At 47.1% G+C, this 24354-nt stretch overlaps 1 protein-coding gene across 1 annotated transcript in view; it reads left to right on the top strand.

The window, feature by feature from the left end:
- Positions 1 to 24354, top strand: part of ADCY1 (adenylate cyclase 1) — a 240049-nt gene that overhangs the window by 194170 nt on the left and 21525 nt on the right. Inside the window, exon 16 of the mRNA XM_069959698.1 lies at positions 653 to 799. Coding sequence (XP_069815799.1) covers positions 653 to 799 — 147 coding nt within the window. The remainder of the gene's footprint in view (positions 1 to 652; positions 800 to 24354) is intronic.

Genomic DNA, 24354 nt, shown 5'->3' with positions numbered 1-24354 from the left:
GGCCAAAAATTTCGGTGTTTACCACTCTCCACAGTATAACATCAACAAAATCTCCACTTAACAAGTCTTTAGCATTTCTAACACACATTCTTCACCCTATTTTATTTTTTATAACTAAGAAAATTGACAGCTCAGTGATATGAAGAGTCTAGGGCTATGTTCACACAGCTTTTTTTTCTTTCCATTTTTGAAAAGAAAAAATCACATCTGTAATTTTGAGTTCAAAATGACATACGTCATTTCACTGTTTGGTCGACCGTCACTGCAATGACGGCTGTCAGTGTATAATTGCCCTTTGGGTGTCTCTTAAATTGAAAAGTAAGCAAAAATTGTGAAAGTGGTCATTTTATACACTGTATCCGTCGATCAATTAACTTCAGTGCATTGTATTGAAGTTAATTATATCACTGCAATAGTGGACATCTTTTCTCTTTTTTTGACATTGTGTGAACATAGCCTAGCCATGTTTAAGCCACAACGAATACATTAATGAGTTCATCCATTATCAATTGTTTAGTTAACATACTGTTGCCATCCGATATTGCACATTTATTAGATATATTAAAATTTTGCAGGCATGTTTTTATTTGATGTTGGCATGTAAACAGTACTTCCGAAATTACCTATATCTATTTTTTCTTCTTCTTCCCAGGATCTTTATTACCAGTCTTATTCACAAGTTGGTGTTATGTTTGCCTCCATTCCTAATTTTAATGATTTTTACATTGAACTTGATGGCAATAATATGGGAGTGGAATGTTTACGACTTTTAAATGAAATAATTGCTGACTTTGATGAGGTAAGCTGTATGTTTTAAACTCCTAAGTAATTTTTCATAATGTAAGCCCCACTCAGCTGATGGGTGGACAGAGGGCCACGGCAAGGCGGGGAGGTGGCCTCCTCCCGATCCTTATTTATTATGGTTTGTGCCTGCAAATAGGAATGGGACTTTATTTAAGACCAATGTCTGGTCTTGATAAATGTCCCCAAGAGTGTATTCATTTTTCTTTGAGTTCTCTTTACATATACAATAAATTTATAATATATTAACTAGTGATGAGCGAAGATGCTCGTCCGAGCTTGGTACTCGTTCGAGTATTAGGGTACTCGATGGTACTCGTTACTCGGACGAGCATCTCGCGATACTCGAGATAATCACATCATCCATTTCCTGTAATGTTTGGCGCTTTTTCTTAGCCAATAAACATGCAGGACACTCTTTGGTACATCCTGCGATCACGTGGGACCCATATATGTCGATAGCAGCGATTGGTTGGCCAGATCAGATGACCCTGCCATATAAAAATCTTGGCGTCCCAGGCTCGGCTCACATGTATGCTGGAAGAGATTAGGGATAGAGCTGCTGCTGGTCAGGGAGAGCGTTAGGGAGGGAATTAGCGTTCCAGTAGGCAGGGAATACTAGCAAAACAACCAAACAGCCCTTGTAAGGGCTTCAAATCGTTTTTTAAATTGAATTACTATAGACTGCTGGCTGGGACTGCAGTTCAGTTACCACGATTTAAGCAGCAAACTGTGGTGATCAGCTGCTGGCAGAAAGGGGACATTAGGTGTTGCATACAGACCCCTAAGAAGTGCTCAGTACTCTTTTATTGGGCCCTCTACTATATTTTCTGATTTCTGTATTTCTTATGCAAGGCATATCTAAGTTCACTACTGCTTGCACAGTGTAAAGGGGGTGTCACAGAGTGTGTATAGGTGCAGCCACCAACAGATTGTATACCACTGCCCCCAAAAAACTAGTGGGACCACTAGTATATTTTCTGATTTCTGTATTTCTTACGCAAGGCATATCTAAGTTCACTACTGCTTGCTCAGTGTAAAGGGGGTGTCACAGAGTGTGTATAGGTGCAGCCACGAACAGATTGTATCCCACAGCTGTTGCCCAGAATTTGGCATAATGGTGAGATTAGGCAGCCTCTGAGGCATCAATACATGCTGCCCCTGCTGTTTCCTGTCCATTGCCGTGGTGTTTCCATCATTTTCTGAGGTTGACAGGTTTTCACACGACCTTCCCTCTACCGAACTTGGGTCCCGTGCAAAAATGCTCGAGTTTCCCATTGACTTCAATGGGGTTCGTTACTCGAAACGAGCACTAGAGTATCGGGAGATATTCGTCTCGAGTAACGAGCACCCAAGCATTTTAGTACTCGCTCATCACTAATATTAAATAATAACTAGATTTGCATTCCCAGGGAAATACATAGTGCTTGAAAAGAGCGCCCCTTTACCAGTAACTTCCTTTTAAGAGAAACTTTAATCCTTGGTGCCGTCTCTTTAAGAGCGACTTGGCTCCTGTCCCTTTAAGAGCGACATGGGTCCCTTTTAGGAGTGACCTGGGTTTCTTTAAGAGCGACCTAGGTCCGTTCACTCTTAAAGGGACCCAGGTCGCTCTTAAAGGCACCAAGGTCGCTCTTAAAGGGACTCAGGTCGCTCTTAAAGGGAACAAGGTCGCTCTTAAAGGGAACAAGGTCGCTCTTAAAGGGACCCAGGTCGCTCTTAAAGGGACCCAGGTCGCTCTTAAAGGGACCCAGGTCGCTCTTAACCCCTTTGTGACCGCCCATACGGCTTTTTACGGCGGTCACTAATGGGCCTTATTCTGCTGCCATCAGCTTTTTACGGCGATGGCAGAGAATAAGGCTGCGGGCCCCCCCCCCTTACCGACGATCGCCGCTATTAACGTTATAGCGGCGGCCATCGGTAAAGGGGATTACCGGTGCCGCCGCCTTTCATCTCCCCCTGCCGTGAATCCATGGCGGGGGGAGATGAAATAAGTATATATCAGACCCCAGATCAGACCCCCCCTAGTGCCACGATAACTAACCCCCCTCCCCCGGCGGCCATCATTTCCAAGATGGCCGCCACCATCCCTGCGAACAAACGATGTTTGTTCGCAGGGATGGAAAAGTTTAAATGAATGAAAGCCCCATGCTCTCCGCCACCGGAGGTAGCGGAGAGCATGGGGCAGTCATCAGGGACCCCCCTGTGGGGTCCCGGTACAAGCGATCAGCGGTATATACTATATACCGCTGATTGCTTGTACCATGTGCCGCCGGCACTTTTTATCCCCTGTCACCATAAATGATTGGTGACAGGGGATAAAAAGTGATGTCCCCCCACCCCCCAAGTCGCCCCCCACCCCCCCTGTCACCCCCGTCCCCCAGTCACCCCCCCCTTCCCCATATACTCACATGATCCTGGAGCTCCGTCCTCCTCGACGTCCTGGCTGGTTATGAAGTGCGCATGCGCTTCACAACCAGCCAACTCTGGAAAATTTAAAGTGACAGAGACCAATTTGGTCTCTGTCACTGAACTATGATTACTGTGATACAAAATATCACAGTAATCATAGTAATACAGTGAAAATGAATGTAAAAAGTACAAAAAAATAAAACACACACTTTTTTATTATAGTAATAATTGCAGTTTACTCCCAAATTACCCCTACCCCAGATTACCCGTAACCACCGCACGTTGCCCGTAACCACCGCACGTTGCCCGTAACCACCGCACGTTGCCCGTAACCACCGCACGTTGCCCGTAACCACCGCACGTTGCCCGTAACCACCGCACGTTGCCCGTAACCACTGCACATTGCCCGTAACCACCCCAAATTGCCAGTGACCCCCTCCAGATTGCCCGTAACCACCCCAAATTACATGTACCCACCCCAGATTACCTATAAGCACTTCAGTTTAGCAGTAACAATCCCAGATTGTCTGTAACCCTTCCAGGTTGCACATAACCCCCCCAGGTATCCCGTAATCACGCCAGATTACATGTAACCCCCCAGATTGCACGTTGCCTCTGACCACCGCACGTTGCCTCTGACCACCGCACGTTGCCTCTGACCACCGCACGTTGCCTCTGACCACCGCACGTTGCCTCTGACCACGTCACGTTGCCTCTGACCACGTCACGTTGCCTCTGACCACGCCACGTTGCCTCTGACCACGCCACGTTGCCTCTGACCACGCCACGTTGCCTCTGACCACGCCACGTTGCCTCTGACCACGCCACGTTGCCTCTGACCACGCCACGTTGCCTCTGACCACGCCACGTTGCCTCTGACCACCCCAAATTGCCAATGACCCCCTCCAGATTGCGGTGCCCATGCCAGATTACAGGTATCCACCCCAGATTGCCTATAAGAACTTCAGTTTATCCGTAACCACCCCACGTTGCCCGTATCCACCCCAGATTGTCTGTAAACACTGCAGGTTGCCCGTAACCACCCCACGTTGCTGCCCGTAACCACCCCAGATTGTCTGTAAGCACAGCAGGTTGCCCGTAACCAGCCCACGTTGCCTGTAACCACCCCACGTTGCCTCTGACCACCTCACGTCGCCTCTGACCACCGCAGGTTGCCTCTGACCACCGCAGGTTGCCTCCGACCACCGCAGGTTTCCTCCGACCACCGCAGGTTGCCTCTGACCACTGCATGTTGCCTCTGACCACCCCAAATTGCCAATGACCCTCTCCAAATTGCGGTAACCATGCCAGATTACAGGTACCCACCCGAGATTACCTATAAGCACTTCAGTTTATCCGTAACCACCCCACGTTGCCCGTAACCACCCCAGATTGTCTGTAAGCACTGCAGGTTGCCCGTAACCACCCCAGGTTGCCGTAACCACAGCAGGTTGCCCGTGACCACCCCATGTTGTCCGTAACCACCCCAGATTACCTGTAACTACCTCAGGTTGCCCATAACCACCCCAGGTTGCCCGTAACCACCCCACATTACCTGTAATCTCATTTTTTTTATTTTATTTTAGTAACTGCGCTATTCTAATAACCATTACTAGCTGCGGTTTTGCTCCAGCAAATTGGCGCTCCTTCCCTTCTGAGCCCTGCTGTGTGCCCATACAGTGGTTTATGCCCACATATGGGGTACCGTTTTACTCAGGAGAACCTGAGTTACAGATTTTGGGGTACGTTTTCTCTCCTGTTTTTCGTCAAATTGAGAAATTTCAAACAAAACCAACATATTATTGGAAAAATTTGAGTTTTTCATTTTTACTGTCTACTTTTGAATACTTTTCTCTAATACCTGTGGGGTAAAAATGGTCACCACACCCCAAAATGAATTCTCTGAGGGGGTTACTTTCCAAAATGGAGTGACTTATTGGGAGATTTTACTCTGCTGGCACTACAGGGGCGCTGCAAACGGACCTGGCACTCAGAAACTTCTTCAGCAAAATCTGCATTGAAAAAGCTAATTGGCGCTCCTTCCCTTCTGAGCCCTCCTGTGTGCCCATGCAGTGGTTTATGCCCACATATGGGGTACCATTGTACTCAGGAGAACCTGCGTTACAAATTTTGGGGTACTTTTTTTCTCTTGTTCCTCGTGAAATTGAGAAATTTCAAACTAAACAAACATATTATTGGAAGAATTTGAGTTTTTCATTTTTACTGTCTTCTTTTAAATACTTTCCTGTAATACCTGTGGGGTCAAAATGCTCACCTCACACCAAGATGAATTCTTTGAGGGGTGCACTTTCCAAAATGGGGTGACTTATGGGGGGTTTTCTCTCTGCTGACACTACAGGGACACTGCAAACGCACCTGGCGCTCAGAAACTTCTTCAGCAAAATCTGCATTGGAAAAGCTAATTGGTGCTCCCTTCCTTCTGAGCCTCGCTGTGTGCCCATACAGTAGTTTACACCCACATATGGGGTACCGTTGTACTCAAGAGAACCTGCGTTACAAATTTTGGGGTACTTTTTTTCTCTTGTTCCTCGTGAAATTGAGAAATTTCAAACTAAACGAACATATTATTGGAAGAATTCGAGTTTTTCATTTTTACTGTCTTCTTTTGAATACTTTCCTGTAATGCCTGTGGGGTCAAAATGCTCACCTCACACCAAGATGAATTCTTTGAGGGGTGCACTTTCCAAAATGGGGTGACTTATGGGGGTTTTTCTCTCTGCTGACACTACAGGGGCACTGCAAACGCACCTGGCGCTCAGAAACTTCTTCAGCAAAATCTGCATTGGAAAAGCTAATTGGCGCTCCCTTCCTTCTGAGCCCTGCTGTGTGCCCATACAGTGGTTTACGCCCACATATGGGGTACCGTTGTACTCAAGAGAACCTGCTTTACAAATTTTGGGGTGCTTTTTCTCTCATGTTCCTTTTGAAAATGAGAAACTTTAATCTAAACGTATATATTATTGGAAAATTTTAATTTTCCATTTTTTTACTGCCTAATTGTGAATACTTTCCTCCAGCCCCTGTAGGGTTAAAATGCTCATTATACCCCTAGATTAATTCTTTAAGGTGTGTAGTTTCCAAAATGGCGTCACTTATGGGGGTTTTCAGGATACCAGACTTCTAAATCCATTTAAAAAAAGAACTGGTCCCTAAAAAAAAATCAGTTTTGGAAACTTTCATGAAAATGTAATAATTTGCTGATGAATTTCTAAGCCCCATAACACCCTAAAAAAGTAAAATATGTTTACCAAATTATGCCAGAATAAAGAAGACATATTGGTAATGTGATTTAGTAACTAATTTATGTGCAACGACTTTCTTTTTTTAGAAGCAGAGAATTTCAAAGTTCATAAAATGCAAATTTTTTTAAATTTTCATGATATTTTGATGTTTTTTACAAAAAAACACACAAAGTAGTGACCAAATTTTGCCAATAATATAAAGTGCCATATGTGACGAAAAAACAATCTCAGAACCGCTAGCATACGTTAAAGCATCACTGAGCTATAAGAGCATAAAGTGAGACAGGTCAGATTTTGAAAAATTAGCCTGGTCATTAAGGCCCAAACTAGCTGCAGCATGAAGGGGTTAAAGGGACCCAGGTCGCTCTTAAAGAGACCGATTTTGCTCTTAAAGGGACCCATTTCGCTCTTAAAGGGACCCATTTCGCTCTTAAAGGGAACCAGGTCACTCTTAAAGGGACCAAGGTCGCTCTTAAAGGGACCCAGGTCGCTCTTAACCCTTTAAGGACGTGGCCCATTTTCGTTTTTGCGTTTTCGGTTTTTCCTCCTTGTGTTTAAAAGGTCATAGCACTTGCATTTTTCCACCTAGAAACCCACATGAGCCCTTATTTTTTGCGTCACTAATTGTACTTTGCAATGAGAGGCTGAATTTTTGCATAAAGTACACTGCGAAACCAGAAAAAAATTCAAAGTGTGGTGAAATTGAAAAAAAAAACGCATTTCTTTTATTTGGGGGAACTGTGTTTTTACGCCATTCGCCCTGGGGTAAAACTGACTTGTTATGCATGTTCCTCAAGTCGTAACGATTAAAACGATATATAACATGTATAACTTATATTGTATCGGATGGCCTGTAAAAAATTCAAACCGTTGTTAACAAATATACATTCCTTAAAATCGCTCTATTCCCATGCTTATAGCGCTTTTATCCTTTGGTCTATGGGGCTGTGTGAGGTGTCAGTTTTTGCGCCATGATGTTTACTTTCTATCGGTACCTTGATTGCGCATATACGACTTTTTGATCGCTTTTTATAAAAAATTTTCTGTATTTGATGCGACCAAAAATGCGCAATTTTGCACTTTGGGATTTTTTTTGCGCTGACGCCGTTTACCGTACGAGATCAGGAATGTGATTAATCAATAGTTTGGGCGATTACGCACACGGCGATAGCAAACATGTTTATTTATTTATTTGTTTACTTTTATTTAAAACCTGGGAAAAGGGGGGTGATTTAGACTTTTATTAGGGGGACTTCTAGTATGTACACTTGGATCTCTCATTGAGATCTCTGCAGCATAGATATGCTGCAGAGATCCATGAGATCGGCACTCGTTTGCTTTCGGCTGCTGCAGCCGAAAACGAACGAGTGCCGAGCCGAGGACGGCGCCATCTTGGACGCGTCCCCGGCCGGCATCAGTAACGGAGATCGCTCCTCCGGGACAAGGTCCCGGAGGAGCGATCTCCCCCACTAGACACCAGGGAAACCTTGCCTCCGGTAATCGGAGGCAGCTGTCAACTTTGACAGCTGCCTCCGATTAGCTAATTAGCGGGTACGGCGATCCGACCGTGCCCGCTAATAGCAGCGGTCCCGGGCTACTCGCGGCACCCGGGATCGCGGCACTGCAAGTGAGGACATATGACGTACGGGTACGTCATATGTCCTTAAGAGGTTAAAGGGACCAAGGTCGCTCTTAAAAGGACCCAGGTCGCTCTAAAAAGGGACCCAGGTCGCTTTAAAAGGGACCCAGGTCGCTCTTAAAGAGACCGATTTTGCTCTTAAAGGGACCCATTTCGATCTTTAAAGGGACCCAGGTCGCTCTTAAAGGGAACCAGGTCAATCTTAAAGGGACATATTTCACTCTTAAAGGGACCCAAGTCGCTCTTAAAGGGACCCAGGTCGCTCTTAAAGGGACCCAGGTCGCTCTTAAAGGGACATATTTCGCTCTTAAAGGGACCCAGGTCGCTCTTAAAGGGACCCATTTTGCTCTTAAAGGGACATATTTCGCTTTTAAAGGGACCAATTTCACTCTTAAAGGGACCAATTTCATGCTTAAAGGGACCCATTTTCGCTCTTAAAGGGACCCAGGTCGCTCCTAAAGGTACCCATTTTGCTCTAAAAGGGACATATTTCGCTATTAAAGGGACATATTTTGTTTTGAAAGGGACCCTGGTCACTCTTAAAGGGACCCAGGTCGCGCTTAAGGGGACCCAGGGTGCTCTTAAAGGGACCCATTTCGCTCTTAAAGGGACCCAGGTCGATCTTAAAGGGACCCAGATCACACTTAAAGGGACCCAGATCGCTCTTAAAGGGACATATTTCGCTCTTAAAGGGACCCAGGTCGCTCTTAAAAAGACCCATTTTGCTCTTAAAGGGACCCATTTTGCTCTTAAAAGGGACATATTTCGCTCTTAAAGGGACCCAGGTCGCTCTTAAAGGGACCCAATTTTGCTCTTAAAGGGACATATTTTGCTCTTAAAGGGACCCAGGTCGCTCTTAAAGGGACCAATTTCATGGTTAAAAGGGACCCATTTCGCTCTTAAAGGGACCCAGGTCGCTCTTAAAGGGACCCATTTTGCTCTTAAAGGGACCCAGGTCACTCTTTAAGGGAACCATTACGCTCTTTAAATTGACCCAGGTCACTCTTAAAGGGACCAATTTCACTCTTAAAGGGACCAATTTCACGCTTAAAGGGACCCATTTCGCTCTTAAAGGGACCCATTTCGCTCTTAAAGGGACCCAGGTCGCTCTTAAAGGGACCCAGGTCGCACTTAAAGGGACCCAGATCGCACTTAAAGGGACCCAGTTCGCTCTTAAATTGACCCAGGTGACTCTTAAAGGGACCCAGGTCGCTCTTAAAGGGACCAATTTCACACTTAAAGGGACCCATTTCACTGTGCTCGGCCAATCGAGGCTCAGCGGGCGGCCAGAGGGAGGCCGGCACTCGGGAAGATCTGAGGTGTTGGGGCCAGTCGGCCGAAGATGACGTTTGGCACAAGATGGCGGACGCATGTCGACACGGATCAGGTATGTATAATGCACTACACTTCCGGCTACACGGGTGGGGGTGGTGGGACACGGGGAAGGGGGCCATTTGTAATAACATACATTACAAAGTTGTATAACTTTGTAATGTGTGTTATTCTGTGAATAATTTTTTACTGCCGCACTACCCCTTTAAAGGGACCCAGGTCACTCTTAAAGGGACCCAGGTCGCTCTTAAAGAGACCGATTTTGCTCTTAACGACGCATGACGGGAATACCCGTCATGCGGCTGTTAAGGGTAAACAGAGAGGGCTCCCGGCGTTAGCCCTCTCTGCAGCGCACGGTCCCCGGTTGCTATGTTCAGCCAGGGACCGCGTGTATTAGCCGGCGCGGCCGGCTAATTAACCATTCAAATGCCGCTGTCAAAGCGGACAGCTGCATTTGAACAGTGAATGTGGCCCCTCTCCCTGGTGTCTAGTGGGGAATCTCCCCCCCGCGATGCGATCGCGGCGGGGAGATCCGTTGTACTGAGCCGGCCGGGGCTCAGCGTCGCTCCGACGCTGTTCCCGGCTCGGCAATCTATTTAGATGGTCTGCAGCAGACCATTATAATAGAGCCATGATCTGATGGATCATGGCTCTATTATATACACAGGATTGATCTCAATGGGAGATCAGTTCTGTGTATATATAAATCCCCCAGGGGGCTTCATATTACTGTAAGTGAAAGTAAAAAAAAGTGTTTTTATTAATAAAAAATCCCCTCCCCTAATAAAAGTCTGAATCACCCCCCTTTTCCCATTTTACAAATAAAAATAAATAAATAAATAAACAAACATGTTTGGTATCGCCGCGTGCGTAATCGCCCGAACTATTAATTAATCACATTACTGATCTCGCACGGTATATGGCGTAAGCGCCAAAAAATCCCAAAGTGCAAAACTGCGCATTTTCGGTCGCATCAAATCCAGAAAAAATGTAATAAAAAGTGATCAAAAAGTCGCATATGCGCGATCAAGGTACCGATAGAAAGTAAACATAATGGCGCAAAAAATTACACCTCACCCCATAGGCCAAAGGATAAAAGCGCTATAAGCCTGGGAATAGAGCGATTTTAAGGAACATATATTTGTTAACAATGGTTTTAATTTTTTACAGGCCATCAGATACAATATAAGTTATACATGTTATATATTGTTTTAATCGTAACGACTTTAGGAACATATATAACAAGAAAGTTTTTCCATAGGACACACGGCGTAAAAATGAAGCCCCCCCAAAGAAAAATAATTGCGTTTTTTTTTTTTCAATTTCACTGCGTATATAATTTTTTTTTGGTTTCGCAGCATATTTTATGGAAAAATTCAGCCTTTCATTGAGAAGTACAATTAGTGACGCAAAAAAAAGGGCTCATGTGGGTCTGTAGGTGTAAAAATGCAAGTGCTATGGCCTTTTAAGCACAAGGAGGAAAAAACGAAAACGCAAAAACGAAAGTTAGCCCGGTCCTTAAAGGGTTAAAGGGACCCATTTCGATCTTAAAGGGACCCAGGTCGCTCTTAAAGGGACATATTTCATTTTTAAAGGGACCCAGGTCGCTCCTAAAGGGAGCCAGGTTGCTCTTAAAGGGAACCAGGTCGCTCTTAAAGGGACCCAGGTCGCTCTTAAAGGGACCCATTTCGCTCTTAACCCCTTAAGGACCGGGCCTGAAATGACCTTAAGGACCGGAGCAAATTTTATGAATATGACCAGTGTCACTTTATTCATTAATAACTTCGGGATGCTTTTACCTATCTGGCTGATTCTGAGATTGTTTTCTCGTGACATATTGTACTTTACATTTCTGGTAAATTGAAGTCGATACTTTTAACGAATCTTTATGAAAAAAACAAAATAACGTGAAAAATTTAGAAAAAATGCATTTTTCCAACTTTAAAACTTTTCTGCTTATACAGAAAATGGTTATACCACATAAATTATATATTAAATAGCATTAGCAACATGTCTACTTTATGTTGGCGGCATTTATTAAACTATATTTCATTTTTTTTAGACAATAGAAAGCGTAAAACATAAGCAGCAAATTTCTAAATTTTCAGTAAAATTTCAAAATCAGATATTTTTAGGGACCTGTTCAGGTTTAAAGTGTATTTGAGGGGCCTGTATGTTAGAAAGCCCCACAAAGCACCCCATTTCAGAAACTGCACCCCCCAAACTCTGCAAAAGCACATCCAGAAAGTTTTTTAACCCTTTAGGGGAGTCACAGAAATAAAAGCTAAGTGTGTAAGAAATTTGAAAATTTTAATTTTCTGTGCAGAGATTTTTTTTGTAATCCAATATCTTTCATAATTGTAAACCTATTACCAGAGAAATTCACCCCAATATTGATTGCCCCGTTTCTGCAGTTTATAGAAATACCCCATATGTGGCCCTATTTTGCTATTTGACGCAACCACAAGCCTCAGATATAAAGGAGCGCCTAGTGAATTTGAACACCTCAGTTATATTTGGTCATTTCTGACTGTACCACTTCAGGTTGGCAGAGGCTCTGGGGTACCAAAACCTAAAAAACACCCCTAAAGGGACACCATTTAGAAAACTACACCCCTCAAGGAATGTAACAAGGTGTGCGGTGAGCATTTGGACCCCACAGGTGCTTCACAGATTTTCTGAACAATATGGCGTAAAAAAATAAAAATTATTTCTTTATACTAAAACGTTGTTCTAGCCTTCAATTTTTCATTTCCACAAAGGGATAAAAGGAAAAAAAAACGCATAAAACATGTAGCGCAGTTTCTCCAGAGTACAGAAATACCCCACATGTGGACATAAAGTGCCAAGCGGGCGCAGGATGAGCCTCCAAAGGGAAGGAGCGCCAATTGGCCTTTGGAAGCTGAATTTCACTGGAATGGATTTCAAGGGTCATGTCGCATTTACAGACCCCTCGTGCTGCCAAGACACTGGAAACCCCCCACAAGTGACCCCATTCTGGAAACTACACCCCTCAAGGAATCTAATAAGGGGTGCAGTGAGCATATGGACCCCACTGGTGACGGGCACAAATGTGGAACAATGTGACGTGAAAGTGAAAAATTTCATTTTTTCACTTTCAAGGCACAAATGTGGCCGTCATCAAGGGGTCCATATCCTCACTGCACCCCTTGTTAGATTCCTTGAGGGGTGTAGTTTCCAGAATGGGGTCACTTGTGGGGGGTTTCCACTGTTTTGGCAGCACGAGGGCTCTGTAAATGCAATATGGTGTTCATCATCCATTCTGGCCAAATCCAGCCTCCAAAATCCAAATGGCGCTCCTTCCCTTCAGAGGCTTGCCCTGCGCCCACATGGCGCTTTATGTCCACATGTGGGGTATTTACGGACTCGGGGGAAATTGCTCTACACATTTTGTGTGTTTTTTTCTCTTTTAACCCCTTGTGAAAATGAAAAATTCAAGGCTAGACCAACATTATAGTGTAAAAAAAGTAATATTTCATTTTCTGGTTCAATAAATTTTTATTGAAGAAAAGTATTTTTCAAATTTTTCAAACATAAAAGAAATGCAATAAGAAGATACCATAACAGAGATAAGCAATACAGTAAGCATAATAAATGCAAGTACGGGGCAAAATAAGTAGCATAGGGGAATGCAAAATTATAGTCGCCACGAGACGCAAAAGGACAGAGAGACAAAGGAGGGTGTAAGGGAGGGAAGGTAAGGAAAGGGGGGAGGGAGGGGAAGGGGTGATGTGATCAGGGGGTACAGACGGGGGGGAGAAGGGTAGGGAAATAAAGAAATGCAGTGAAAAGAAAACCAGGAATTACAGTCCCTAACGAAAGAAGGGATGCAAACAACCCATACGCTAACAGTATAGTCCAAGGAGCAGTACTGAACAATAGTATTGATGAACAATAACATGCAAAACGACTGCAAAAGAAGGGTATTAAAGTCGCAATTAGAACTGCACATATTCAAAGAAAACAGAGTCGCTGTAAATCATCATTGAAGATAATAAAGAGTAAAACAACAGGCACAAGAATGCATAACAGATGCTACGCAAAACGCTAATACGGATACAGGTACGGGAAGCCAAGCAAACCAAGGGAGAGGAAAGGGGAAGGTGGGAGACATCACGAAAAAACATACAGGACCGACAGGCAAACTACAAGTAACGGACAAGAGACATCGACAACCAATGAACAAGAACAGATACACAGTCGCCTAGAAGTATTATACTAGGGTGTGTAAGGTAGCTCCAGATGGAAAGAGCTACAGGGATGTAGGGGGCACTGAGTCCAGCAACAGCCAAGGAGTAGAAGGGCGTGTAGGCTAACAAATTCTCTTAACCATAGCTGCGAGGCCGAACGGTCAAGCCGCAGGAAGAAATATCCAAACCAGATAAGGCAGAATGGGCTGCAGAGACCTGGGGCTTGTGTGGCCAAAACCGCAGCGGCGAAGCTTAAAGTCCTCATGCAGTGTGCTCAACTCCTCCAGGATCAGGAGGGAGAGTAGTTCCACAACTGTCCGGCATTATATTCCAGTCTCTCAGAAGCTGCATCCCTTCGTCCAAATCTTGGACCGTGAAAGTATCAACACCTCTAGTCACCTGCAGAGTCGACGGGGAGCTCCACTTATAAGAAATAGCATGCTTTCTCAATTCAGAAGTAAACGGGACCAGAGATCTGCGGAAGTTTAAAGTGGTGGATGAAAGGTCCGGATATACAGATATCGCCACGTTCCTGTGAACTAATCCCTTGCTCTGTTTAGTTGCGGCAAGGAAAGCAGTCTTTGTGCGGAGCTGTTGAATACGGACAATGGTATCCCTAGGAACCTCAGTAGGCAAATTTTTGGGCCGAGGTACCCGTCGTACCCAGTCAATGCTAGAGTCCTTGGAGGCGTAATGTGGGGTATGATCATCCACGAGGCTCTGAACAAATTGTGGGAGATCTGGAGCTAGGATAGATTCGGGGATGCCCCTGATTTTTACATTATGTGCCCGAGAGCGGTCGTCAACAACTGCCAAGGCAGTGCGAAGGTGTTCCACTTCCTCATGTAAAGTCCAATGCGAGTCAATCAGAGAGTTGTAGTTAGTGATAAATTCAGCCATTGCCCCTTCCAGCTTATGCACTCTCTTTTCCATAACAGCGACAGAGTCTTTAATGGCTGCAATGGTGTGCTGAAATCCCTCCTGCATGAAACGCTGCATTTTTAACAAGATAGACTTCAGTGATGGAATAGTTAATGGCGATGAAGAGTCAATCAACTCGTCTAATCCAATTATGTCGCCAAAGACAGGGGCATCACCTCCACTGAGCATACCAGCACACAAAGCTTGTTTCGTACCTCCAGAGATGCCAGCGGTGTTCCTGGTAGGAGGCGATGGAGAAGATGTTGTAGAAAGCCGGGATGCAGCCGTCACGGGAGATCGTGGAGTCTGCGGCTGCTGTCCCTGTCGCTGAATGAAGTCCGGGGCCGAAGGGGAGAGCCTGGTGCGGTGCCGATTAGAAATGGGGCCATCCCCTCCAGAATCCCCCTTTCCTGGCTGCTGAGAAGCCGGACCTCGAGGAGGAACCTCCGGTGTCCCCCCCCCGGCCGTCCGCTGACGAGTCGATACCTGCCGGAGAAGTCTGCCACCCGTCCCCGGCAGCTGCCAGCAAGTAATCCAGGAAAGGGTCCGTGCGGGATCCGGCGCCATGATGAAGCGATGGCGCAGGTTGTCGGGAGGCCTGTTGCCGCCTCCGGGCGGCCGCAGATGCTTTCTTTGATGTCTGCCCTGACATCAGGGACGGCTCCGGGAGTCAGGCTTACCCGGACAGCGAGTAAAATTGGTGAAGAAGCGGGTTAAGTGTCGCTGAAAGGCCGCTGCAGCAGGAGCTCAGGTCCGACACGTCCTCTCTCCTCGGCAGCTAGCTCCGCCCCCCGTAATATTTCATTTTCACGCCACATTGTTCCACATTTGTGCCCATCACCAGTGGGGTCCATATGCTCACTACACCCCTTGTTACATTCCTTGAAGGGTGTAGTTTCCATAACGGGGCCACATGTGGGGGGTTTTAATGCCTTGGCAGCACAGGGAGTTTTTAAATGCAACATGGCCCTCGAAATCCATTCTACCCAAATCCAGCCCCAAAAAGCTAAATGGCGCTCCTTCCCTTTGGAGGCTTGTCTTGCGGCTACATAGCGCCTTAAGTCCACATGTGGGGTATTTCCATACTCGGGGGAAATTTCTCTACATGTTTTGTTTTGTTTCTTCTCTTTTAACCCCTTGTGCAAATGAGAAACCTGAAAACTAGATCAATGATGTTGTGTAAAAATTAAATTTTTTACACTTAAACATTGGCCTAGCCGTGAATTTTTCATTTTCACAAGGGGAGAAAAAAAACACAAAATGTGTAGAGCAGTTTGTCCCGAGTACGGAAATACCCCAGATGTGCACATAAAGCGCCATGCGGCCGCAAGACGGGCCTCCGAAGGGAAGGAGCGCTATTTGGCTTTTGGAGGCTGGATTTGGCTGGAATAGATTTCAAGGGCAATGTCGCATTTACAAAGACCCTATGCTGCCAAGACAGTGGTAAACCCCCACAAGTGACCCCATTCTGGAAACTACACCCCTCAAGGAATCTAATAAGGGGTGCAAAGAGTATATGGACCCCACTGGTGACGGGCACAAATGTGGAACAATGTGACGTGAAAGTGAAAAATTTCGTTTTTTCATTTTCACAGCACAAATGTGCCAGTCATTGAGGGGTCCATATTCTCACTGCACCCCTTATTAGATTCCTTGAGGGGTGTAGTTTCCATAATGGGGTCCCTTCTGGGGGGTTTTCAATGTCTTGGCAACACAGGGCCTTTGTAAATGCGACATGGCATTCACCATCCATTCTAGCCAAATGGCGCTCCTTCCCTTTGGAGGCTTACCCTGCACCCACATGGCGCTTTATGTCCACATGTGGGGTATTTCCGTACTCGGGGAAAATTGTTCTACACATTTCGTGTTTTTTTATCTTTTAACCCCTTGTGAAAATGAAAAAATAAAGACTAGATCAATGATTTAGTGTAAAAATTTAATTTTTTTTTACACTAAATGTTGGTCTAGCCTTGATTTTTTTCATTTCCACAAGGGGTTAAAAGAGAAAATTAACACAAAACGTGTAGGGTAATTTCCCCTGAGTAAGAAAATACCCCACATGTGGATATAATGTGCCATATGGGCACAGGGCAAGCCACCAAAGGACAGAGCGCCATTTAGAGGCTGGAATGGAGGACGAAGGCCATGTCGGGTTCGCAGAGTGCCCGTGCTGCCAAAACATTGGAAACCCCCCACAAGTTACTACATTATGGAAACTACACCCCTCAAGGAATGTAACAAGGGGTATAGTGAGCATATGGACCCGACTGGTGACGGGCACAAATGTGGAATAATGTGCTGTGAAAATGAAAAATTTAATTTTTTACACTAAAACGTTGGTGTAACTTTGAATTTTTATGTTCACAAGGGGTTAAAAGAAAAAATAAACCACTACTCATGTAGAGCAATTTCCCCCGATTACAAGAGTACCCCACATGGGGACACAAAGTGCAAAGTCACCGCATGCAAAGCCTCCAAAGGGAAGGAGCGTAATTTGGATTTTGGAAGCTGGATTTGGCCAGAATGGAGGACGAAGGGCTCTCAGAGCCCCGATGCTGCCAAAACAGAGGAAACCCCCCACAAGTGACCCCAACGAACTCAGGAATCTGTGGTTCGTACGGGGTGGGGTCACTTGAGGGGGCTTGTGGGGCTTCCTGGGGCAGCTCCTTGGGGGCTTGTCATCACTAAATGGTGATAACAATGAGGACGAAGAGGAAGGAAGAAGGAACGAGGGATCTTCCTCTTCTCCCTCAATGGTTGTCTCAGTATCGGAGGCAATCCAGGCGAATGCCTCCTCAGCCGAGAACAACCTGTGGCCATTTTTTTGTTATTTTTTCTTTAGGATGCCTTCACACACACACCGGATCCACACACTGCGGATCCAGCGCCAGTGCATCCGTATGAGAATACATACACGCAGCAGGAATGACATCCCGCTGCCTATATGTAAGTTAACCCCTTGCCGGCCGGAGCATACTTTACCTCCTCCCCGCTCCGGCTTGCTTCGGGGCTCCCGGTTTCTGCTCATCCCACGCAGCCAATCAGTGAGCTGCCCCGCCGCAGCTACTGATTGGCTGAGCGAGACGTCCTGCTGAGAACCCCCGAAGCAAACCAGATCGGGGAGGAGGTGATGTATGCTCTGGCCGGCAAGGGGTTAACTTACATACACGCAGCGGGATGTCATTCCTGTTGCGTGTATGTATTCTCATAGAGATGCCCCGGTCGCTGGATCCGCAGCGGATTTCGCTGCAAATCCGCAGCGTGAAATCCCCTGCAGATCCGGTGTGTGTGAAGGCATCCTTAGAGGGGTGTGTAAGTGTTATGCTTTTACACGTGTAAGTGTTAGTGTTTTATGTACTGTTTTTACATTTTATTTGTGTGTTTTTTAGGAGGGGAGGGTGGCAGCGGAGAGGGTAAGAGGAGAGGGTGGCAGGGGAGGGGAGAGGGGCGGCAGGACGGAGGGGGGAGGAGAGAGGTTAAGAGGAGAGGGTGGCAGGGGAGGGGAGAGGGGCGGCAGGACGGAGGGGAGAGGAGAGAGGTTAAGAGGAGAGGGTGGCAGGGGAGGGGAGAGGGGCGGCAGGACAGAGGAGAGAGGGTGAGAGGAGAGGGGCGGCAGGACAGAGGGGAGAGGGTGAGAGGAGAGGGGCGGCAGGACAGAGGGGAGAGGGTGAGAGGAGAGGGGTGGCAGGACAGAGGAGAGAGGGTGAGAGGAGAGGGGCGGCAGGACAGAGGGGAGAGGGTGAGAGGAGTGGGGTGGCAGGACAGAGGAGAAAGGGTGAGAGGAGAGGGGCGGCAGGACAGAGGGGAGAGGGTGGCAGGACAGAGGGGAGAGGGTGAGAGGAGAGGGGTGGCAGGACAGAGGAGAGAGGGTGAGAGGAGAGGGGCGGCAGGACAGAGGGAAGAGGGTGAGAGGAGAGGGTGGCAGGACAGAGGGGAGAGGGTGAAGGGAGAGGGTGGCATGACAGAGGGGAGAGGGTGAGAGGAGAGGGTGGCAGGACAGAGGGGAGAGGGTGAAGGGAGAGGGTGGCATGACAGAGGGGAGAGGGTGAGAGGAGAGGGTGGCAGGACAGAGGGGAGAGGGTGAAGGGAGAGGGTGGCATGACAGAGGATGGAAGGAAAGGGGAGAGGGTGGAAGGGGAGAGGGTAAGAGGAGGGTGGCGGCAGGACGCAGGGGAGGGAGGCAGCAGGACGCAGGGGAGGGTGGCGGCAGGACGCGGGAAGGGCTGGCAGGACGCGGGAAGGGCTGGCAGGATGCAGGGGGGGCTTGCAGGATGCAGGGGGGGCTGGCAGGACAGAGGACACAGGAGAGGGCTGCAGGACAGAGCACACAGGAGAGGGCTGGCAGGACACGGGGGGGGGGGCTGCAGGACGGATGGGGGTCTGGCAGGACACGGGAGGGCTGGCGGAACACAGGGTGACTGGCAGAACACAGGGGGGGGGGCTGGCAGAACACAGGGGGGGGCTGGCAGAACACAGGGGGACTGGCAGAACACAGGGGGGGCTGGCAGAACACAGGGGGACTGGCAGAACACAGGGGGGGCTGGCAGAACACAGGGGGGGCTGGCAGAACACAGGGGGGGGGCTGGCAGAACACAGGGGGGGGCTGGCAGAACACAGGGGGGGGGCTGGCAGAACACAGGGGGGGGGGGCTGGCAGAACACAGGGGGGGGCTGGCAGAACACGGGGGGGGGGGGCTGGCAGAACACAGGGGGGGGGCTGGCAGAACACAGGGGGGGGACTGGCAGAGCACTGGGGGGGCTGGCAGAACACTGGGGGGGCTGGCAGAACACTGGGGGGGGCGGGCAGGACAGAGGACACAGGGGGGGGGGCTTGCAGGACACAGGGGGGCTGTCAGCTCAGAGGGGGGGGGCTGAAAACAGGAAGGGGGGCTGGCCGGACTGAGGGGTGGAGGGGAGGAGGAGAAAACACCGGGGAGGCACGGGGAGGGGGGGGGGCGGAGGAAGAGGAGGACGACGGAGGGTAGGAAGAACAGGGAGATCAGCTGTCCTGATCTCCCTGTTACCGGAGACGGGGCGGCGGCGGCGGCGGCAGCTTGAGGGGAGGAGGCACCCGGCGCCCGGCACCCTCCAGGACCGCGCCGGGTGCATGCTGCTCCCATCATCTCCTTCTCTGCTGCTGATTATCAGCAAGCAGAGAAGGTGATGATGGGAGTAGTAGTGTGGATCGCCGGTGATTGGCCGGCTGGCGGCAGCCGGCCAATCACGGGCGATTGGGGGGCCGGATCAACGGGCAGGTGATGCCCGGTCACAGCTGTGATTGGTGCTGTCTCTGACAGCACCAATCACAGCTCTTTGGCGGGGTCCGGTCCCGGAAATCCAGCAAATTGCTGTGATTGGCCGATGCGAAGTCATCGGCCAATCACAGCGATCGTCGTCACGGGGGGCAGGGAAACTGCCCCCTACGTGACACAGGAACATGGCTGCTGATAGAATCAGCAGCCATCTTCACCGGAGCGCCGCGCGATTTCGCGCGGCGCCCGTTTATAGGACCGACGTACCGGTACGTCATGGGTCCTTAAGTGACAGTGATCCATGACGTGCCGGTACGTCATGGGTCCTTAAGAGGTTAAAAAGACCCATTTTGCTCTTAAAGGGACCCATTATGCTCTTAAAAGGAACATATTTCGCTCTTAAAGGGACCCATTTTGCTCTTAAAGGGACATATTTCGCTCTTAAAGGGACCCAGACTGCTCTTAAAGGGACCAATTTCACTCTTAAAAGGACCAATTTCATGCTTAAAGGGACCCATTTCGCTCTTAAAGAGACCCAGGTCGGTCTTAAAGGGACCCATTTTGCTCTTAAAGGGACATATTTCGCTCTTAAAGGGACCCAGGTCGCTCTTAAAGGGACCCAGGTCACTGTTGAAGGGACCCAGGTCACTATTAAAGGGACCCAGGTCGCTCTTAAAGGGACCAATTTCACTCTTTAAGGGACCAATTTCATGCTTAAAGGGACCCATTTTGCTTTTAACCTCTTAAGGACATAGGACGTACCGGTACGTCCTATGTCCTCACTTGCACTTCAAAGCGGGGCCGCGCGGCGGCCCCGCTTTGAAGTGCCGCGATCCCGGGTGCCGCGTGTAGCCCGGGACCGCCGCTATTAGCGGGCACGGTCTGATCGCCGTGCCCGCTAATTAGCTAATCGGAGGCAGCTGTCAAAGTTGACAGCTGCCTCCGATTACCGGAGGCAACGTTTCCCTGGTGTCTAGTGGGGGAGATCGCTCCTCCGGGACCTTGTCCCGGAGGAGCGATCTCCGTTACTGATGCCGGCCGGGGACGCGTCCAAGATGGCGCCGTCCTCGGCTCGGCACTCGTTTACTTCCGGCTGCAGCAGCCGAAAGCAAACGAGTGCCGATCTCATGGATCTCTGCAGCATATCTATGCTGCAGAGATCTCAATGAGAGATCACAGTGTATATACTAGAAGTCCCCCAGGGGGGCTTCAAGTATATGTGTAGAAAAAAAAAAAAAAGTGTTGTTAATAGTAAAAAGCCCCCTCCCCTAATAAAAGTCTGAATCACCCCCCTTTTCCCAGGTTTTAAATAAAAGTAAACAAATAAATAAATAAATAAACATGTTTGCTATCGCCGCGTGCGTAATCGCCCGAACTATTAATTAATCACATTCCTGATCTCGTACGGTAAACGGCGTCAGCGCAAAAAAATCCCAAAGTGCAAAATTGCGCATTTTTGGTCGCATCAAATCCAGAAAAAATGTAATAAAAAGCGATCAAAAAGACGTATATGGGCAATCAAGGTACCGATAGAAAGATCAAATCATGGCGCAAAAAATGACACCTCGCACAGCCCCATAGACCAAAGGATAAAAGCGCTATAAGCCTGGGAATGGAGCGATTTTAAGGAACGTATATTGGTTAACAACGGTTTGAATTTTTTACAGGCCATCAGATACAATATAAGTTATACATGTTATATATCGTTTTAATCGTAACGACTTGAGGAACATGTATAACAAGTCAGTTTTACCCCAGGGTGAATGGCGTAAAAACACATTTCCCCCAAATAAAAGAAATGCGTTTTTTTTTTCAATTTCACCACACTTCGAATTTTTTTCTGGTTTCGCAGTGTACTTTATGCAAAAATTCAGCCTGTAATTGCAAAGTACAATTAGTGACGCAAAAAATAAGGGGTAATGGGGGTTTCTAGGTGGAAAAATGCAAGTGCTATGACCTTTTAAACACAAGGAGGAAAAACCGAAAACGTAAAAACGAAAATGGGCCATGTCCTTAAAGGGTTAAAGGGACATTTTTTGCTCTTAACCCCTTAAGGACAGAGCCTGAAATGGCCTTAATGACAGAGACAAATTTTATGAATATGACCAGTGTCACTTTATTCATTAATAACTTCGGGATGCTTTTACCTATCCGGCTGATTCTGAGATTGTTTTCTCGTGACATATTGTACTTTACATTTCTGGTAAATTGGAGTCGATACTCATAACGAATCTTTATGAAAAAAACCCAAATAATGTGAAAAAATGTGAAAAAATGCATTTTTCCAACTTTGAAACTTTTTTGCTTATACAGAAAGTGGTTATACCACATAAATTATATATTAAATAGCATTAGCAACATGTCTACTTTATGTTGGCAGCATTTATTAAACTATCTTTCATTTTTTTTTAGACGATAGGAAGCTTAAAACATTAGCAGCATTTCCAAATTTTTAGTAAAATTTCAAAATCAGATATTTTCAGGGACCTGTTCAGGTTTAAAGTGTATTTGAGGGGCCTGTATGTTAGAAAGCCCCACAAAGCACCCCATTTCAGAAACTGCACCCCCCACACTCTGCAAAAGCATATCCAGAAAGTGTTTTAACCCTTTAGGGGAGTCACAGAAATAAAAGGCAAGTGTGTAAGAAATTTGAAAATTTTAATTTTCTGTGCAGAGATTTTATTATAATCCAATATTTTTCATAATTATAAACCTATTACCAGAGAAATGCACCCCAATAATTATTGCCCCGTTTCTGCAGTTTATAAAAATACCCCATATGTGGCCCTATTGCGCTATTTGACGCAACCACAAGCCTCAGATATAATGGAGCGCCTAGTGAATTTCAATGCCTCCGTTATATTTGGTCATTTTTGACTGTACCACTTCAGGTTGGCAGAGGCTCTGGGGTGCCAAAACCTAAAAAACACCCCTAAAGGGACACCATTTAGAAAACTACACCCCTCAAGGAATGTAACAAGGGGTGCGGTGAGCATTTGGACCCCACAGGTGCTTCACAGATTTTCCGAACAATATGGCGTAGAAATAGAAAAATTTTTTTCTTACACTAAAACGTTGTTCTAGCCTTCAATTTTTCATTTTCTTAAAGGGATAAGAGGAAAAGAAAGACACAAAATGTGTAGCGCAGTTTCTCCCGAGTACGGAAATACCCCACGTGTGCCGATAAAGTGCCAAGGGTGCGCAGGACGAGCCTCCAAAGGGAAGGAGCGCCAATTGGCTTTTGGAAGCTGAATTTCACTGGAATGGATTTCAAGGGCCATGTCGCATTTACAGAGCCCTCGTGCTGCCAAGACACTGGAAACCCCCCACAAGTGACCCCATTCTAGAAACTACACCCCTCAAGGAATCTAACAAGGGGTGCAGTAAGCATATGGACCCCACTGTGACGGGCACAAATGTGGAACAATGTGACGTGAAAGGGAAATTTTTCATTTTTTCACTTTCATGGCACAAATGTGCCCGTCATCAAGGGGTCCATATCCTCACTGCACCCCTTGTTAGATTCCCTGAGGGGTGCAGTTTCCAGAATGGGGTCACTTGTGGGGGGTTTCCAGTGTTTTGGCAGCACGAGGGCTCTGTAAATGCGACATGGCGTTCATCATCCATTCTAGCCAAATCCAACCTCCAAAATCCAAATGGCGCTCCTTCCCTTCGGAGGCTTGCCCTGCGCCCACATGGCGCTTTATGTCCACATGTGGGGTATTTACGGACTCGGGGGGAATTGCTCTACACATTTTGGTTTTTTTTCCTCTTTTAACCCCTTGTGAAAATGATAAATTCAAGGCTAAACCAACATTATAGTGTAAAATATGTAATATTTCATTTTCACGCCACATTGTTCCACATTTGTGCCCGTCACCAGTGGGGTCCATATGCTCACTACACCCCTTGTTACATTCCCTGAGGGGTGTAGTTTCCATAATGGGGTCACTTGTGGGGGGTTTCAACTGTCTTGGCAACACAGGGGCCTTTTGAATGCAACATGGCCCCTCGAAATCCATTCCATCCAAATCCAGCCTTCAAAAACCAAATGGCGCTCCTTCCCTTCGGAGGCTTACCCTGCATCCGCATGGTGCTTTATGTCCACATGTGGGGTATTTCCGTACTCAGGGGAAATTGCGCTACACATTTAGTGTTTTTTTTATCTTTTAGCCCCTTGTGAAAATGAAAAAATCATGACAAGATTAATGATTTAGAGTAAAAATTTTACAAAAATTACACTAAATGTTGGTCTAGCCTTGATTTTTTCCATTTCCACAAGGGGTTAAAAAAGAAAATGAACACAAAACGTGTAGGGTAGTTTCCCCTGAGTACGAAAATACCCCACATGTGGGCATAATGTGCCATATGGGCACAGGGCAAGCCACCAAAGGGACAGAGCGCCATTTAGAGGCTGGAATGGAGGATGGAGGCCATGTCGCATTTACAAAGCTCCTGTGCTGCCAGGACAGTAGAAACCCCCCACAAGTGACCCCATTCTGGAAACTACACCTCATAAGGAATCTA

This window comes from Dendropsophus ebraccatus, chromosome 2 (assembly GCF_027789765.1).
Source record: "Dendropsophus ebraccatus isolate aDenEbr1 chromosome 2, aDenEbr1.pat, whole genome shotgun sequence".
NCBI classification, from domain to species: domain Eukaryota; kingdom Metazoa; phylum Chordata; class Amphibia; order Anura; family Hylidae; genus Dendropsophus; species Dendropsophus ebraccatus.
The sequence above is the reverse complement of the archived record's forward strand: the minus strand, read 5'-3'. Positions and strand labels throughout refer to the sequence as shown.